Here is an 18952-nt window from a genome sequence, read left to right on the forward strand (position 1 = left end):
TGAGTTATATTGTTACTTTATTTTCCTTTTTTAAAATGTAACATTAAAGTCATCCAACATACAGATATTCCTAGGGCTCCTTGCACTTTTTATTCTATCTAAAGTTAGCTATTTTTAGCTATGAGATGAAGAGACTCATCCCATTAAAAGGGCAACGTTTCTGAAAAACGGATTCCATATTTATGCGATGGGAAATTAACACCCCATCTCCCAGCCCAAAACCTGCTTCGGTCCAGAGCTCCACGAAGACAGCTTACAACCATGGCTAACGCGCGGTGCCCGCGCACAGAGAGGGCCCCAACAACAAGCAATGGGGTTAAACCTCTGAAACAAGCAACTTCTTTATTGTACAGAATAAGGATACAGAAGAAAAGCATCATTTTCCTTTTAGCCCTTTAATTAGTGTGTTTGGCCTCCACCCAAGTTACTGTGTACACCAAGCGCCTACGAATAGTAAAAACAAATGGATTCCAAGTCCCTGAAATGCATGCAACTTAAAATTCCCTAGCGCGCACCGGCAGCTCCCAGGGCCCGGGGTCTGCGGCGTTCGGCGGAGACTACGGGGCGGCTGGGTTTCCAGCTGTGTCTGTCGTGCCGGTGCTGCCCGGGTTTGCAGCTGCTGCCTCTTTGGCTTCTGGCTGCTGGCTTTCAGTTTGGGGATCTTCTCCACTTCCGGCACTTTTCTTACTCTTGTCTGTGGCCATGGCACCCATCTCCATGATCTCCTGCAGTGGCTGATCGGTTTCAAGGGAGCTAGGCTGGAGTTCATAAACCTGGACTTGACCCGGGACATCTATTGCTTTCTGTTCAAGTTTTTCCAGGATGGTCTGAACCTTCCTGACACCATCTCTCCTGGCCTGACGTACGTCGGCTCGTCCTTCGGGGTCTACCGAATCCAGGGCCAGCAGCTCTTTGGTCAAATACTCTTCTATCATCAGGTACTTTTTGTCTGTCTTCTTGCCTTCAAAGTTGTCCACGGCCTGCTCCAGCCCTTGCACGTTCTGCAAGATGGCCTCCACCTTCAGCACGCCTGGGTGTTTCGGGGGCACCTCAGCTTCCCCTGGTTTGGGAGGTGTGGCTTCTGTGGGGACGGGGCCGGGGGCTGCCCCCTCTTCAGCAGCCACATTCTTGGGGGACGCGGGGACGGCAGGAGGGGCGGGGCTGGGAGGACAAGGAACCGGAGCCGCCGGAACCTTTACTTGCACCTTCTCAGAGGTGGGTGGGGGCTTCTGGGAGACAGGTGGCGAATCGGCCTCCTTGCGGATCACCTGAATCGGGATGTGTCCAGGAAGGAGATCTGGTCCAACTGGGCCTGGCTTGCTTTCGGGTTTGTTCTCAGGTTGGGGAACAGGTGAAGATTCTCGATGAGTCATGGGCTGCTGAGAAGAGGCAAGGACACAAAGATATTTTTAATAACTGGCTGAGAGTCCCAGGCAGTCGTTTGTTGCTAGTACCACTGACTATAAAGAAAACTGGGGAACGGCTTTAACGGGATGAAAGAGATGTTTGAAGTCAACCACATACTGTTAGAGAGTGAAAACGTACTGATCATGTGTGGGACCGAGCCACTCATGTCCACTCATCACCCTGCGTCTGTTACCGCTCACTCAGTCTTTCCGTAGATGGTATTCTTAGGGCAGCGAAGAGAAAACCAGTGTAGTTTTCAAAAATGAGAACTCGCTCACCAGAAACCTCGCCGACTGCCGAGCTAGTTTAGCTCAGAGCAAAGTCCCGCATGACTCAGAATCTTGGGGAGGCAGCCATGGAGGAGTAACTGCCACACGCCCCTCCCTGACACCGTGGGGACAGCCTCTGTTCCGGGAGTGACAGTCCCACGTCCTCTTTCAAAAAAGTTGTAATCTTTTTTTTAAGTCTATGACAGCCTCGTGGTTTCTGCCCAGACTGATGTCTTTTTCTGAGAATAAGCGAGATGCCCAAAATAGTTAGGTCTGGGAGAATTTGGCACGGGCGCCAACGCTCGGCTGCGCGTCTCCGCACGGACTCCTGGCTACACCGGCGGAGATGCTCTTTAACGTGACTGCAAGCGATATGGGCTGTGCTCAAACAAGTATCTTGGCTCTCCTAGCATTTCAGTGACTATCTCACCCCCCCTTTTATGATTGAAGTAGAGGTGACGGAGGACGCTCTGTTAGATTCAGGAGCACAACATGGTGACTCGATAGTTCCACACGTTCCCGCAGTGCTCCCCTGAGTAAGTACAGCCGCGTCTGTTCTCACGATGTTATTGACTCTATTCCCTACGCTGTATGTTTCATCCCCGTGATCTTGTAACTGGAAGCTTGTACCTCCTAACCCCCTTCACCTATCTTGCCCATCCCGCTGCGTACCGCCCTGCTAGCAACCATAAATTTGCCCTCTGCTTATACGGGTCTGCTTGGTTTTTGTTTGCTCATTTTGTCTTTTAGATTCCACATCGGAGTGAAATCGTATGGTATTTCTCTTTCTCTGACTTATTTCACTTCGCCTGATACCCTCTAGTTCTATCCGTGTTGTTGCAAATGGCAAGAGTTCATTCTTTTTTGTGGCTAAGAATAGTCCAATGTGTATGTAGCCCACAGCTGCTCTGCCCATTCATCTACCGATGGGCACCTGGGCAGCTTCCGTGTCTTGGCTGTTGTGAATGACGCTGCAATACGCCTAGGGCTGCGCACAGCTTTGCTAATGAGTGTTTCTGCCAAACTCCTTTAAAAATCTCACACATCCTAATTTCATTAATTGGGGAATAAGAGTTAGACTACATGATTTCTAAAGTACTCCCAATTTAAAATACTAAATTCCACTATAATGTTCAGTTAGGTCAAATCTTCGCAAACCTTCAGAAAGAAATCTTAGAACAGGCACTAAAAGGGAGGGCACCACAAACAAGGTTAAGGAAGAAATAGGATTAAATATTGTTTCGCTGATTCTGGGAAATATACGGGAAAGACACGAGGGGAAGCATGTCTAGCTCTGCATGTGGGCAACTGCTTTCCTGGGATTCCTGAGCCGGCGGCTACTTCGCCATCGAAGTGCCAACAACCCCCTTTTCCACCAGACCTCTTTTGCCAACGCGGACGGCCTCACTCCGGCTCTTACCTCTCAGAACTAGCCACACACACCTCTTTGGGTTTTAAAATGATCGAACTTTACATCAGAAACCAGGGATGTACTGTATGGTGACTAACATAATATAATAAAAAAACATTAAAAAAAATAAAATAAAATGATCTCTGGGTAAGAAAAATGACTTTAGAAACTCTTAAGAGAGGTTGCTCTATAGCTTATACTCTTTGAAAATGTCAAGGTCATGAAAGCAAAGGAACTCTGAAGAGCTGTTCCAGATTAAGGAAGAATGAAGAGAAATGATATCTAAATGAGGTGCTCGTGATCCTAGATTAGATCCTAGAACAGGGAAAGTGCTATCAAGGAGATCTGAAAGTGGACTGTGTATCAGACAACCATGTTGCAAGGACGTTAAGTTTCCTGATTCTGACCATTGTACTGTGGTAACGAATGAGGTCTGTCTTAGGAAAATATTTCCTGAATTATTTATGGATAAAGGGGCACAGTATCTACAATTAAATCTCCAACAAAGAAACCACATGGACGATATGCAAAGCAAATACAGCAAAATGTTAACAGTGAGTTTGGATGAAAGGTATACTGGGTTTCTTTGTATCATTCTTGTAGCTCCTCTGTAAGGTAGAAATTATTTCCAAATAAAGAAGCTAAACAAAGAACCAAAGGACGGTGCTATCCCCATTTACAGTAAGACACCCTGCATTTGTCTACGAGGCGCTTTCCTTCTAAAAACTGTGGCAGAGAACCAATTCGGCTGCTCCCGTTGGGAGGCCCAGGGCTGCTCAAGGCTCTGCTAAGCTACAAGCTGTGCAAACTAACGACCTCCTTCTCCAGGATGTGCCCTACGAGTTGCCTCTGAAGGATGAACAGGACTGTGCCTACGACTTCACCACGCTGGAAGGTTTCCCAGCCAGCCAGCCTGCCAGCCAGCTCATCAACAGGCCATGTAATGTGGTCCTTTGCCCCACAGGAGAGAGGAGAAAGACAGATTCCTGTTGTCAAGCTCAGAGCTGAACAGGTAAGATGAACGCTTTTGGAAGGCACAGAGTAACCCACGCCGAGCCGCAGGGACTGTGATGGGATGCCGCGAGGAAGAGGAGGCGGCTTCACGGAAGAGGCAAGACTGGCTGGTCCCTTGGAGGATGGGGAGAACCTGGATGGTACTGGCATCTCAGGGAGCTGGGTCAGCGTGAGCAAAGGCACAGAGGCGGGGAGAACAGAAAGGGCTTGCAGAGTGGAGAAGGCGTACCCATGAGGAAGGAGACAAGCTTCCTGGAACACTGGAGACGAGGCTGTGGCTGGGGTGTGGAAGGGATCTGAAGGGCCCTGAAAAAGTGTGGTGGGCGCTAAGGGACCCGGGTCCCAGGTGTGTGAGTGACACGACACATGCTGCCCGGCTATTTCCCCCGAGGTCGTGGAGGTTCTGCCCCGAAGGCAGCTGCAGTGACAGAGAGCAAAAGCGAAAGAAAGTACTGAGAGTTCCCAGCACCTGCCCTGCCTGTGTTTCTGCTGATGACCAGCCAATTCCAGGGTCTCGCTTTCCCCCAGTAACACGTGTGTGAGCTAGTTAGGCCCCACGGAGGAACCAGGGCACCTGCACAGAGCCCCTCAGCCCCTGGAGAGATGCTGCCGGGCCAGTCTGTGGACACCAACTCCGTACCTGAGGCCTGTCGACCACGGTGTGCACACGGTGGGGCGACGGTGAGTGCACTGGTGTGCTGCTCCTGGCTGGAGAGCCCTCCCGGCTGGATGCACTCCGAATGGGTGACCGGAATGGGGATGCTGCCGGCATGGGCCGGGGCTCCCAGTCATCCCCCGGGACCCGGTGGTACATCGGCTGGTAGGTCTGGTATTCACCCTGCTGAGCTGGGTAGTGGGTCTTCTGGGCTTGGTGGAAGGAAGGCTGGGCTGCTGGCCGGGTGACATTCTGCTCGTGTATCACAGGGATGGGGATATAGCCCCGGGGGAGCTGGTGACTGCCCAGGCTGCTCCTGCTGGAGGAGGAGGGCAGGCTGGCCGAGGAGGACGAGGACGAGCAATCCGAAGCAGCTGGAGACTGGGATCGCTGCAAGACACAAAGAGTAGAGGCATGAGTGACCCTCTGCTCTGATGCCCCAACCCTGCCTCCTTTATGTGCCTGCTCTGGGTAATGTGTTGGGACCTTCTACCTGTAAACCTTACCATCTCCAAAATGCACTGCTAGGACTCGCGGCTCTGGAGCCAAGGAGTATCCCAATTCTTACCAGCTCAATAGCCTTTTCAAAAATAATTAATTAATTGATTTGAAAGAGAGAGCACAAGAGCGGGGTGGGTAGAGGCAGAGAAAGAGGGAGAGGCAGACTCCCCGCTGAGAAGGGAGCCCATGTGGGGCTCGATCCCAGGACTCTGAGATCATGACCTGAGCCAAAGGCAGATGCTTAACCGACTGAGCCACCCAGGCATCCCTCAATAGCCTTCTGAGCACCGATAGTATGGAAAAGATGCCCCTTCATCCCCAAGCTGACTAGAAGATTCAGGAAGACAATCCGTGAATATGCTTCAGCCCCAGGGCCACACACAGAAGTGCTCAAGGCGCTGCTTCCATTGTTGCTGCTGCTGTTGTTCCGATGTCACCTTCTCTAACCCTTCCCTTGCAATCTACAGAGGATGCAGCTGGGCACGCGGAGCAGCACATCCTGCGTGGCCCAAAGCAGGCCAGCCCCCGGACAGCCTAGAAAATCAGGTGGGTGTTTTCCCAGCTGGCTTCAAAGGGCCCCATTCAGATTTCTCTGATTAATGTGTCACTTTTGATTTTTTTTAAAATTTATTTGTCAGAGAGAGAGCGAGAGAGAGCGCACACAAGCAGAAGGAGTGGCAGGCAGAGCAAGCAGAGGGAGAAGCAGGATCCCCGCTGAGCGGGGAGCCTGATGCAGGACTCGATCCCAGGACCCTGAGATCATCACCTGAGCCAAAGGCACCAGCTTAACCGACTGAGCCACCCAGGCATCCTGTCGCTTTTGATTTTTACAACAAAAATATTACTAATACAGGTAGTTCTCCAAGAAAGGAAAAGAACAGAGCCAGAGAAGGCAAGGCTAACTCTGGGCACAGACAGGGAGCGAGAATCAGCACTCATGAACACTGCCGCTGGGCACAGCTGGGAGAGTCTGCAGACGGGACACGCAGAAGGGCTTACTGCTCAGGGGTCCTACTGGGGTCCACTGGCCCTCCAATCCCAGCTAAGAACTGGATTAAGAACTCTTTAGATATTAGTGCACTGAAGCATGGGCTTCAGGCTTAAAAATAAAACCCTATCGTCGAGCAGCTGACTTCCTGACTCTTTATTTTGGGTTTCCTTTTTTCCCCCCAAGATTTTTTTTTTTTTTTTTATTTGAGAGAGAGAGGTAGTGACAGAGATAGCAAGAGAGAGAGAGAGCACCAGCAGGGAGGAGAGAGAGAAGCAGGCTCCCACTGAGCAGGGAGCCCGACGTGGGGCTCGATCCCAGGACTCTGGGATCATGACCCGAGCTGAAGGCAGATACTTAACCGACTGAGCCACCCAGGCGCGCCTTTGGGTTTCCTTTTAAACCATGGGACACTGTGTGGGCAGGTATGGTGCCTCATTTTCCTATCAACACAGCTCCAAGCAGTTAATACCGATCCATAAGTACTAAACTGAATGAAATAACACATCGCTATCCCTGTGTTCCTGTTCAGAAAGTTCGGTAGGAGTAAGGAGCACCAGATTAGGAGCCAGAAGGCCAGGCTCCCAGTCCCAGAAATGCCACACTTTCACCTTTATGCATTTGGACCAAGCTGTTTACCCTTCTGAGCCCCAATTCCTTAGCCACAAAAATAAGCCATGACCCCTGCCTGTGGGGTCACATGCCCGTGAAATGCTGGGGGACACTGTGGGGCTGTCATGCTGTCTTTACTGGGTGACCTCTGCTGCTGCAGGCCAGGCCCGGATGCCCTGCGTGTTAGCAGGTGCCTGGCCCAGGGTGTGGGGCCAGCCCCAGAATACACCAGCTCACTCTCCTTACCTCAGGTCTGTGGGAGCCTGGGGGCTGGGCTGCCGCAGCTGCTGCCACTGCCTGTCCACACTGTTTATCTGGCTGGGTGGCTTCCGCCACACCCCGCAGAGGTGACTGGGACCTCTGAGGAGCCTCTGTGGCTGCCTCGGTTCGGAATCGCTGTGTCCCTGGCTGGGGACAGACAAAGGAAGGGCGCGGCTGCCGGCCCTCGGCGCCTTCGTGGAGGACGGGAATGGCAATGTAGCCTGGTCGGAGCTGGGGGTACACGACGTGGCCTTCCCGAGCGGGCAGCAGCCTGGGGCCCTCCTGGGAAGGGCCATTTGCAGAGGACGGTGGTTCCTACAACACAAAAAGGAGAAACGGTCTGGTTAGGAACTGGGAAGAAAACACCCCCAAAGAGGTAAAAACATGGCGCTAAGTGCCATCTTCCAGACTGATTCTGGGCACCTCCCCCACCTCCGGCGTCAGCCAAGCTGGCTGAGCAGAGAGAGCGAGGCTGCTCACAGGCAGACATCCCCTCCCCTACGAGGCCGCTGTATGGGCAGCCGTTTACGAGTTAGAGGCATGAAGAGAAAGCAGGTGAGCCACGGTATCCGTTGAGCACGGAGACGTCCCAATTTCCCAAACTGGCCAGACAGGTTTCTTTTATGGGTGACAACCAGTAGCCGTATGTAGGAGAGCCACTGACTGCCCCCCAAATCAGAGACCCGGATCAGAAGGCGCGAGGATGAGTCAGTGCAACTCACTAAATTACAGCCAGCTTCCCTGCTTCCTCAAAGGTCCTAGCGTTTCCTAACAACACAGGGCTGTGCGGGACCCAAACACAGGACACAGCTTGGACATCCTTGCAGAGAGGCGGCAGTGGGGCCAGGCTGCCTACCCGGGGACATTTTTGGAACAAGCTGCAAGAAAGGGAGATAAGAAGGCACACAGGGGCAGCAGAGCAGGAGACCAAATTACGGAGGATGAATTATGCTGGTCCGATGATGCCAACAAAGGCTGCTCTGGCGAGGAGTGGCTGGGGTCCCTCTCATGTCCTCTCATGAAGTTGTCCCTTCAGCCGCCTGGCTATTTTGGGACCCTAGAGAAGGCCAAGTTCCAGATGTACCACAGAGAAAGATCTTGTTTCAGACAACAAGGCCGGTTAGTCACTCGCGGGGCAATGTCATTTCTCACCACGGGCTGAGCAACCAAAGTCAGGGACCCCCAAGGCTTCTAGTCTTGACTATCTCCTGAACCCTTCTAGAGGGTCCTTTACAGAGGAGGACGCTACGGAACTGTGCCACTTACACTCCTCTGGCTAGGTCACCGATGAAGGAGAACGATCCTTCCTCCAGAAGGCATCTCTCCGAACTGCAAACAAATGCCAAGGACTGAGAATCTAGGAGCTTGCAGGTGTAACTCACTGCTGCAAAACCAGTCACAAGCAAGGAAAGCTGATTTGCATTTCGCGTGCTCGACCACTATAATTTCGCCTTGTTTCTGTGTTTGTGTGCAACAGTCAGTGGTGGTGGACCCTGGAATTCTGGAATTTAGCTCTTTCAGACCCCGTGGCCAGCCGCTGCCCTCCTGCTGAGCCCCTGCCCGGGCCTCCGCACACAGGAGAGGCAAGGGTGTCGCTGTGTCCTTGGGGACACCAACAGACAGGCACTCTCAGATTAGAATACCCACGTGCTCAGGGTGGCGGCATTATTTTAGTCTGCTTGGCTCTCGGGTCACCCAAGAGCAGGCAGTGGGTTGAGGCCTCACATTCAGAGGCCAATTCCTGCCGTGAGACAAGCACAAGAAGGGACGTAGCAGAGGCACTGAGGACACCCAGCGCTACTCAGTGCTGACTCCTAACCCGCCATCTCGGCATGTGATCCCCTCACCAGGGCACACCTCCTTCCAGCCTGAAGCAGGGGCCCGGACAAGTCCTGGACATCTTCTCTGCTTGTCGCCTGGAGGCTCACGGTTCCCTCCCAGCCACGTACAAAAGCCTCAACTATCCTCACGATCCTCGGGGGGCCAGTTAGGAAGCCCTCATCCACTGAGTACTCCTGGTCACCGTCTAGCTACCCAGATCCTGGGTACTACAGGCTTACCAGACCAGCGAGACACGATCCCTGCCGACCAGGGGCTTACAAGACAGTTGAAGACAGCACGAAACACACAGGAAGCAAACCCCCCAGAGAGCATGGGAGGCTCTACAAATGGGGGAAATGCATGGGCTTTTCCAGCTAGGACGGGGCTGTCCTAGATAGGATGCCGGTTGATTCTGACCTCTATTAGTAACAGTTCTGTGATCTGAGATAATTCTCTGAACCTGTGAGCTTTAATTCCCTTATCTAGAAAACGGAGCCAGCAGCACCCATCTCGCAGGACTGCTGGGGGGTTTTAGGAGAGCACAGGCAAGAAGGACGCCCAGAAGGGAGCATGGCATGGGAGTTCCCGCCCCAAAAAGGCACACAGTCACTCTGCGCAGATCCCAAAGTGTAGAAGGAATCAAAACTGAAGACCAAAGCTAACTGACAGAAGATTCAGAGTAGCGGCTGTCCCGTAGGGCATGGGAGTAACTGGGAGGGTCTTGAACCTTCTGAGACGTGAACCTTCTGTGAGGACGGAAATGTTCTTTTTCTGCACGGTGGTAAACAGATAGATTGTATGTACAAACCTATCAAAGCATAGACTTCCCTGGAACCACCCCCCCCCCACTGCCCAGCCCCTGCCATATTCCACCCACCCTATCCGATTGTAACAGGTGAGGTCTGTGCCAACCCCACCACCCCCGCAAAGCCGACTGTTAGCTGTGCCTCCAGCTCAGCCCCTCCCAGGGCCTGGAAACCTTAGATGGACCTGGCTGCGGCTTGGCTCCTCCTGGGGGAAGCCCCTGGATCCAGAAGGCACGGCAGCTGCCTGCCAAGAGCTGCGCATTTTGTGCATCTCACTGAATATATTTTGTACAACTACACGAGAAAAGGCAAGACAAAGGATAGAGGGCAGGAGGGAGGGAGGAAGGAAGAGCACTTCCGCCTGCCCAGAGGAGGGGACAGCAGGCACTGCCTCCTGGAGCCAACACGCCACCTGGGTCTGGGAAGAAGAGCTACGTCTGGTCTTGGTCCTGTGGTTGGTGAAGGGAAGCTGTGGCCCCTGGAGGCGGGGTGGGGAGTCCGAGCAGCAGAGGGAAGGGGGACAGCACCGAAGGCACGTGCTGAGCTGGAGACGGTGAGGCCGGAGGCCCAGAGGCCCGACATCCACTGTCCCGAGGGCTGCTGACAAGCAATGCCTCAGCAAGACAGAAGGAACCGAAAGGAGAAACCAGGACACCTCAGGAAACGAGGGGAGGAGTCAGGGATGAGGGTAAGGAAGTGAGGGCAAAGCCGGGGCCAAGGGCACAGAAGGTGCGCAAGAGGAAGAATGGGAAGGCCTCCGTGCCTGGCAGGACAGCAGGAGCGACGGGGAAGGGCCACTAGCAAGACTTGAGTTCTGAGCCTGGGGTTGACGGGGAGATGGTGCTGCCGGCTGGGAGGGTTAAGGGCAGCCGGGAGGCCTTGACGTTTTGCCCTCTGGGTCCCGTGGGAGTTGATCCATTTATGCCATTTAATAAAAAACCCCACATCTCTTCAGTCACATCTAAAAGAATGCTCCAGTTCCGTCTGAGGGGGGGGTTTGTTTAGAAAAACACTGCCTGGGGTAAGTAGAAAGCCACACCAGCTTCACAGAATAGAAGAGTAAGCACTTGTACATGAATGAACAGCTGAAGCCAGCAGCGAAGCTCCCACCTAGACGAAGACCCGTAACAGGAACACGGATGCCTCCCACCTTCCGACGTGTCCACTCTGCTATGGTCGGAGTCCTGTCAGTAGCAGCTGTGTCAGTGTTTACTAACTAAAAAGCACCACCTGAAAGAGTTAAATTGCTTGTTCTGTCTTCTATGGTGCTTTTCATCACAATCTAATAAAAGACAACATTTTAAAATGAGAAAAGTGGGGCGCCTGGGTGGCTCAGTCGGTGAAGCACTGGACTCTTTTTTTTTTTAGATTTTATTTTTTTTTAATTTTATTTGACAGAGATAGAGACAGCCAGTGAGAGAGGGAACACAAGCAAGGGGAGTGGGAGAGGAAGAAGCAGGCTCATAGCGGAGGAGCCTGATGTGGGGCTCGATCCCACAACGCCGGGATCACGCCCTGAGCCAAAGGCAGACGCTTAACCGCTGTGCCACCCAGGCGCCCCAGCACTGGACTCTTGATCTCAGCTCAGGTCTTGAGTTCAAGCCCTGTGCTGGGCTCCAAGCTGGGCCTGGAGCCTATCTTAAAATAATATAAAATAAAATAAAATGAAAAAAAGTTAAAGAGACAAATGTGTGATAGTTATGATTCTCACAGAGTATGAGGAGAACATGCCTCCTCAGTCCCCTAAGAAGGTCCAGCACATCCAGAAAGAGCCTATTGGTTAGGCCAGCCTCTTCAATACAGGACCCATGACTTGACCCCTTCTGACCTCAGTGGGGACCAGGGACCACTCCCCTTGGGGTTCCGCTTCTGGGGAGCGAGGGGTGGGCTGCGATCACGTGACCAGACAGGCCGTTGCAGGTCCTTCCCTCGCCACCTGCCCCACAGCTTAAGGAGTAATGACAGCACTCCAGGTATTATTCTCCAGTGCAGCTCAGCTTATCATCTTTATCTTTGGGCAAAGATGTCAGGAATCCATATATACAAGATCTGATTAGGAAATAAGACTTTCACTGCTTATCTCCCTACATTCATTTATAAAATGAACTGGTTCATTCTTCTCCCTTGCTTTGCACTGCGCTAAAATCTTGAGGCGGATCTCAGGGCACTAAACAACTCCACGAGATGGCCAGGATAAAAAGCAGAGAACATTACCCCAGATGAGCCTGAATCTGCCCTATGAAGTACAAGGTATTATTATGAGAGAAGCCTGGGGTCAGATTCTGAGCTTGGGTGAGCCCTTACGCAAGTCTTGTTTGCTTAAGAGCACTCTTCAGAGCACCAGAGCTTTGCTGCTGGTTTTTAATAACAATGTGGGCGCTAAGGAAGCAGCTAGGAGATGCGGAGAGAGAGGAGAGAGACAGCACTCAGTACTAAACCTGGATCTGCCCCTAAATACGTGTTATATAAGCAGCTCACATCGCCTCTCTGGACCTTACTTTCCTCGGCTGTACAATGAAGGGGAGTCCAGGTACTCTGTGAAGCAGTGGTTCTCAGACTCTAGGGGGCATCAGGAGCACCCAGAAAAGGCATAAAAATGCAGACCCTAAGCCCAACCCCAAGACAGTGTGATTGGGTAGGTATGTGGGGAAGCCTAACCAGGACTGCACTGAGAAACACTATCTACGTGAAGTTCCTTCCCACTCTGGCGTTCATGGCCCTTATTCCAAGGTCCCCTTAGCTTTAAACATGCACATAAAGCTCAAAAGGAAAAGTTGACATCAAAAAAATCTAAAAATGACCACTCTTAACTGTGTTCAGTTAAATCATAATGGAAGTCACTGGGATTCAACGTGTCCCAATGTTTCATGTCCCAAATGAAGAGGCGGCCACTGACCCCTGGGAAGGACTCCTTGTGCCTTTTGTTGTTGTTGTTGTCGTTGTTAAAGAATTATTTATTTCAGTGAGAGAGACAGAGAGCGAGCAAAGGGGGCTCGGAGGGGCAGAGGAAGAGAGAGAGAGAGAGAGAGAGAGAGAGAATCTCAAGTAGACTCCCCGTTGAGCACAGAGCCTGACATGGGGCTCGATCTCACGACCCTGAGATCATGACCTGAGCTGAAACACAGAACCGGGTGCTTAAGTGATTGCACCACCCAGGCGCCCCAGGACGACTTGTGCTTTAAAAGTAGGGTAAGAACAACAGCTTTTGGGTCCCTACCAGGGATATGCCAACCACTGTGCTGAACCCTGCACTTTTATAGTCTTCGCGGCTTTGGGGACAGCTGGGGAGCAGGGTTTGCCTTGACCTATCCACAACTGGTTCCCTGTTCACTGAGTGGCCTCTGAACCCTGAAAACAGCCCCCAGCAACCCTCAACCTCAATTCCGTGGCACAGCGCTCTCCAATGTGTTCTCAGCACCTACAAGTCATAGCTCCCACCAGTGTGGTCTGAGCGAAGGGTGCGAGTGACAAAAGGTTAACTTTCAGGGCTGCCCCGGAACACTTCATCTCCACAGCCCTGGAGTCTCAAGCAGGGCACAGATCCAGGAACTGGGTTTGGAGGCCAGAAGAGCATTCACAACGGTCAGGTACTGACTTTTACTAATGACACTTCAAAACTTCTAAAACAAAGAAAAAAAGATGGAGGAAAACAGGAACCCTGAACTCCCCATATATCTAGGGCCTGGATCGAAGTTAAGTTGCTTGGCTCACTTCTAGCAGGCCGGAAACAAAACGAAAGAAAAACTTCCTTCTAAAGCACAAACAGTTGAGCTTCAACATCCATCCAAGACTTTCAGCTTGGCAGGCTCAGGCCATGGAAATGAAGTAAGCATTATTGCCAATTTGACACGACCCTCAGCCAAACTCGAAATTCCTCCAGTTCCCACTGCATGTGATCAAGGGTCTCTCCCTCCGCCCAAGTTTGGGCACATAATGGACACCAGGTGAATTGTGACTAGCAAGCAAATTCCACCTCCACAGGAGTCCGTGCACAGTGCTTTTGGTAAGACAACAGTCTGTGCTGACCACCATTTCTGGACGCAGCCCAGTGACAGGGCTACTGGAGGCTGTATCTGATTGCCTGTTATCAAAGCCCACGTATTTTATCCTGGGATCACTGAGACAGGTGTCCCGATACGTTCCTACCAGGGAAAACTTTCTATAGGATGAAACTTAGCACCTCTTCTCTTTGCAGCTGTGTCCAAACCAGCAGGAACAAACCAGCGTGAGCCCCGGACTTCAAGCGTTTCTCACCCTGAGCTCCAGTCCCACCCTGCTGCTCACCAGCTCTATGCCCGCAGACAGGACTCCTGGCTACCAAGACTCAGTTTCTCCAGCTGGAAAAATCCCCACACCTCCCAGGGATTTTTGCAAGATTTAAGTGAAATAAAGCACAAGAAAGCCTTTGTAAACTAAGCCTGCTCCAAGCCCTACACAATCACGTTCCTTCATTCACACACGGTTATTGACAGACCCAGCTTTTCGGAGCGACAGTTGGTTGAGGCTATAGTGTACGATGCCTAAAGCCTCAGCGTCTCACCAGTCGGTAATAAGCCTGTTAGGAGTTAGAAGCCCCTTTATCCGAGAGTCTTAAGGACACTAATTAGCAAGGGTGCCATTTTCTCTGCTAGGAACTGTATCTAATGCTTTACCATCTGGAAGCAAACACAGCCCAACGCTCTAGGGGCCGAGCCCTAACCTCCCCTCTCACTCCAAGAAGTCCCAGCCCAGCCACTCTGAAGGGACCTCCCTGAAGACCAATCCACACTCAACTTGCTCTGACTGTGGCTCCTTGCACTCCCGCCCCTGAGACCCAGTGAGAAAACCCAGGCCAGGGCGGGGCAGGAGGATCTGTCTGGGAGCAGAACCTCTCCTGGCGTCTCACCAACAGTCTCAGTGTGTCCCCCAGCAAGGTGTGCGGGCACCTTGCAGGCGAGGCACCATGGACCATGGCTGGCATTTGAGCACCAGCCTCCAGCCTCCCCATATGCCCCACCCCCTGGAGCCCTCCTCAAGGATTCCACGTAGCAGGTGTGGCCCAAGGTCACACGGGCAGTTACCAGGCCAAGAAACCCAGTCACCCGATGCCCAGCTCCTGAACTCATGGCTTAAGGGAAATGAAAACCCTAGCTAGTTCCTCTTCAGAAAAAATGAGTAGAGACACCTGCTCTAAGGATCTGAAATCACGAATCACAGATGGAAAAATACCTGAAATTTCCATATCAGGAAGCAAACTCTGAAGTTACATAAAGAGACTCCCTCATGGTTCATTGCATGGGTTTTTCAAGGACTGATCTCATATGACGGTGGAACACTGACCAATCACTTGGCTCTGCCATCTGCTAGACACCAACTATGCAAGTGTTTGTTGGTATCAGGGCGCAGGGCTTCACTAGATAGGCGTTTTGTACAAAATCAGCCCCCTCCCCCCACAAATCTCCAATTCACCAACTGCAGCTAGGGCTAGGGCCCTTTTAACCCAGGGTAGCTGCCTTGAGGGGAATTCCTGGGGACTCTCTTCCCCACCCTAAGCAGCTGCTCAAAGCATTCTTCTAACAACCACACTCCCCCAAGAGGGCAGTGGCAATTAGCAAACCCCCCTCTCCTTCCACCTGCAGTGACATTTCCACCCCTTAGAGAGCTGGGTCCAGAACAGCTGTGCAAATGGCCAGCCCCTAGGTAATGTGACTCAGTTTCCCCAAAACACTGACTGGGGACCTCGCTCCTGCCTGGCAACTGTCCTGGGGTCTGTACAGAGATGTGGAGGGAAACACTCCCCCAAAGGAGTCAAGATTGAGGGTTAACACACCACCCCATGCAGTAGAGGCCAGGAAACAGTGCCTCCTGGCCCATCATGGCAGAGGGATCAGGGATGAATCAGGGATGAAGCTGGTTGGGGCTGTGGGCTGCAGGTTTGGTTGAGGCTCCAGAAGGCCCAACAGCCTTCATCTGACCCCCCTGCTGTGTCGCCGAGTAATGTGGGGCATGGGAACCCCGGGGAAGGGTGCTGAGGGCATCCAGACACTAGTCAAAAGACAGCCAGCTAAGGTAGTACAAGGGGGTCAGGGGCTTGCTTCTGAGAAAAAAGACTTGAGGCCTACCTGGGAGCCATGTCCAGACAGATCTGTCTGCCATGTGGTGAATCCCCTCCTACTTTCTAGTGGAGGCTATGACTGTTTCCACGGATTGAACACAGATGTCCAGTAGGGCCCTGACTCATCACTTTCCACGCACTATCCCCCCTGAACCTCACAATCCTGATGGACAGGTAAGGTGGTGTTCCCATTTTACAGAAGGGGAGACTAAGGTTCAGAGAGGAGTGATTTATCTGAGATCACCAGAACCCAGGTTTGTCTGACATCAAGGCCAGGGATGTGTTCACCCTTTCACTATTCTTGCCACACCTATACAATCTGTAATAATAATTGTGGCTAAAATCTTCAAACCCTTCATCTTCCCAGGGTACAACGCAGCAGGGGAGAAAGCATTTAGTTTTGCCCGGTCGAGCCGGGCTGAGGCTCAAGACCTGGAACATTCAGTTCAAGTGTACTCTGGGCCAGGGACCCAGTGCTCGGTGCTGAGTCATTGCCTGGCTCAGGCAGGGCAGGCGAGAGTGCCGTGCTCTGCTCCATTCTGAGTCACCACAGCTCCATGCGCCCAGCATGGCGCCTCTGGAGGGAGAAAACCCAGCTCTGTCTGGGCAGGAGGGCTGGTCCCCCTGCTTGACACTCAGGGTCTGTGGGATGAAGGTGGAAGATTCAAAAAGTGACGTGGCTGCCTTGTCTTCTGCACACACATTCTTTCCTAGCTTCCTGCTGTCTGGATTTAACTCATCTATCCAGGGTCTCAGAAGAACCTTTAAAATAACGGGGAAAAAAAAATCTACAATTGGACCTTAATGAACACTGAGGACGTGATTTCAAAATAGGAAATGGCTGTTCTCCAACAGGATGCTCGGGAATTTTCAGTGGCAAGAGTCTCACCTCAGTCACTGGGGACACTGCTCTGTGCTCGGAGCTCTGGGGCAGCCACTCTGTTTACAGGCTCTTGACGTAGGCAGTGAGCAATCTGTAATTCTGGGCTTTTCTGAATTGCCAGTGAATAAGAAGCCTCACTGTGCACTGTCTGGTCTTACTGCCGGCCACATGGGGGGAAAAAGTGAGAGAGAGAGAGACACTCCTTTGACAGCACGGAGCCTGCTCTCTGTGCAGCTGGGCATTAGCGGCGTCTGGCTGCTGGGAGCTCCCAGCCTCTCCAGCTTGTCCGCTCCAAGATGCTGTGTCTCTGGCAGGGACAAAAAAGGGCTTCTCCAGACTCAAACGGATGAACTTAGGGAATCAATACTGAAGTCCCTTGTGGAGAAAAGGCCATTTAGAAATGCAGTAAAAAGGAATCTGCCCCCGGGGGACCTTGGGGAGCCCAGGACAACACTTCAGTGCTTAGGAAACAACAGAAGGCTTCCAGCAACTTCCACTAACTCTGGGCTCGAGCCTGCACTTCAATAAGGGCAGCTTTTCTTCTACCAGCCTGTCCACTCCGGAGCCCGGCCCAGGTTTTACTCTTCTCCACACGGAACCATTTACTGAGGTTGGAGACCCTGCCAGGCACTGAGCAGCAGAAAGAGACAGGACCCCAGAGCAAAGCAGGGAAGTGCCACCGTTTGGAAGAAAGATTCCAATCAAAGTAACGTGGAGTCTGGAGCAGGGATAGCCTGCTTCCAACTGGAGAGAGGTACACGTCAGAAATGCTGCACGGAGAATGGCAGAGAAGGAGACAGACCTGTCCTCCACATGGCATTGAACACCATGACTTGCAGAGAGCAGACGCTTAGTAAATTTCACATGGAATGAATGAATGAAGACTTGGGCCCATCTCCTAAGCTCAGGAAACGAGTGGTCTCTAATCAACTGGGGCCGTCCGTGCCTGGGGAGCTCTGAGCATAAAGGAGTTTTGAGAAGCAGTCAGGCCCACGGGGAGCGAGGCTATCTGTCACCCCTCCAGATGCCCCCCCCCACCAAAGGTGAGGGTAAAACCTCTGGCCACAACAGTCTTTCCGTGGTGTCACAGCTGACAGGCCTCAGATGCATCTAATAGTTTCCATCTTAGAGAGCTCTTCTGAGGATTTAAAGCAATAAGGTTTGTAAAGCACCCAACCCGCATTTGGCACATAAATATGCAGACGCACATATATGTGTGTATAAACAAAAGAATATAAGGTTCATTCTACCCTAAAGAAATTCTCTCTCATGAAGCTTTTGCAAGCTGCCTCGCTCCTAAGGCCCCGAAGAAATCTTCACAGAAATATGTGAAGACTTAATAACACCAGACATCTCACACAATCGCACCGTGCCAAGCAAGCAGTGAGGATCAATGTCCACACATTTGCAGAGGACGGGATTTGGGGTTTAGCTTCAAAAGTCCAGCTGTGAGTCAGATCGGAGGCAGAAGAGGAGCCCGAATCAAGACTCAATTAGCCAGCGATGGTGAGCTGGGAGGCACTCGAAAATTCCACAATCAGGTCGACGACAGAGGTTTCTTCAGTGTTCATCAGCACTAATGGGTCCTCAGAGGTTCCTAATAAGCAAAGCCTCTGTCTTCTGCTCCCAGTTTTCCTGCATAAGATGTCTTAAATATCTAAGAGCAACATTAAAGCAGCAAAAATGTGAAGGAGGAAGAGTAGGTTCGGGTTATTATGCATGGTTTCCTATTTTTGACGATAAACACCAGACCATTTAAAAAAGGTCAAAAGGAACTGATAAACATGTCGAGTGCCTTATATAAGGCAAGTGTGTGTCGTTTCAGAAATGGGGACAGGAGGACAGTGCTGATCAAGCCCCACGGGTGGTCTGAAGCTTTCCGACTCACAACCAGCCCCAAGAGCATCAAACAGCTAAGCCCTCCTTGGCCCTGGCTAATGTCAAATGCCGCCACAGCTCCTGGGTACCGGCTTTATCCTCGTAAAGGGCAAGTCTACTCTACAAAACCGGACGAATTATGTTCAGTTCTTACATAAGCCAAACACAGCCTGTTCTTTGGAGGGTAAAATGAAGGTCTTGGATGAGCTGGACATCTAAGGCATCTGGCCATGCTCTTTATCCACCCCCCCCCAACAAATCCCTGTTCATCAGTCGCAAAGGAATTTGTTCCCCCATCATGCAACTTGCTAGAAAATACAAAGGAGAGAATGGCCACTCATTTCCTGATTGT

The 18952-nt window shown here is 51.8% G+C and overlaps 1 protein-coding gene across 2 annotated transcripts in view; it reads right to left on the reverse strand.

The window, feature by feature from the left end:
- The window catches only part of BAG3 (BAG cochaperone 3), a 23315-nt gene continuing 4363 nt past the window's right edge, over positions 1-18952 (reverse strand). The window contains exons 2-4 of one of the 2 annotated variants that reach the window (XM_040624387.1): positions 7104-7433; positions 4742-5146; positions 1-1376 (exon numbers count right to left, since the gene is read on the reverse strand). In XM_040624387.1, coding sequence (XP_040480321.1) covers positions 558-1376; positions 4742-5146; positions 7104-7433 — 1554 coding nt within the window. In that variant the 3' untranslated portion in view covers positions 1-557. Of the gene's footprint in view, positions 1380-4741; positions 5147-7103; positions 7434-18952 lie in introns of both variants that reach the window. The other variant, XM_040624385.1, reaches the window with a different exon arrangement.

The sequence above is a fragment of the Ursus maritimus genome, unplaced genomic scaffold (assembly GCF_017311325.1).
Source record: "Ursus maritimus isolate PB19 unplaced genomic scaffold, ASM1731132v1 scaffold_7, whole genome shotgun sequence".
NCBI classification, from domain to species: Eukaryota; Metazoa; Chordata; class Mammalia; order Carnivora; family Ursidae; genus Ursus; species Ursus maritimus.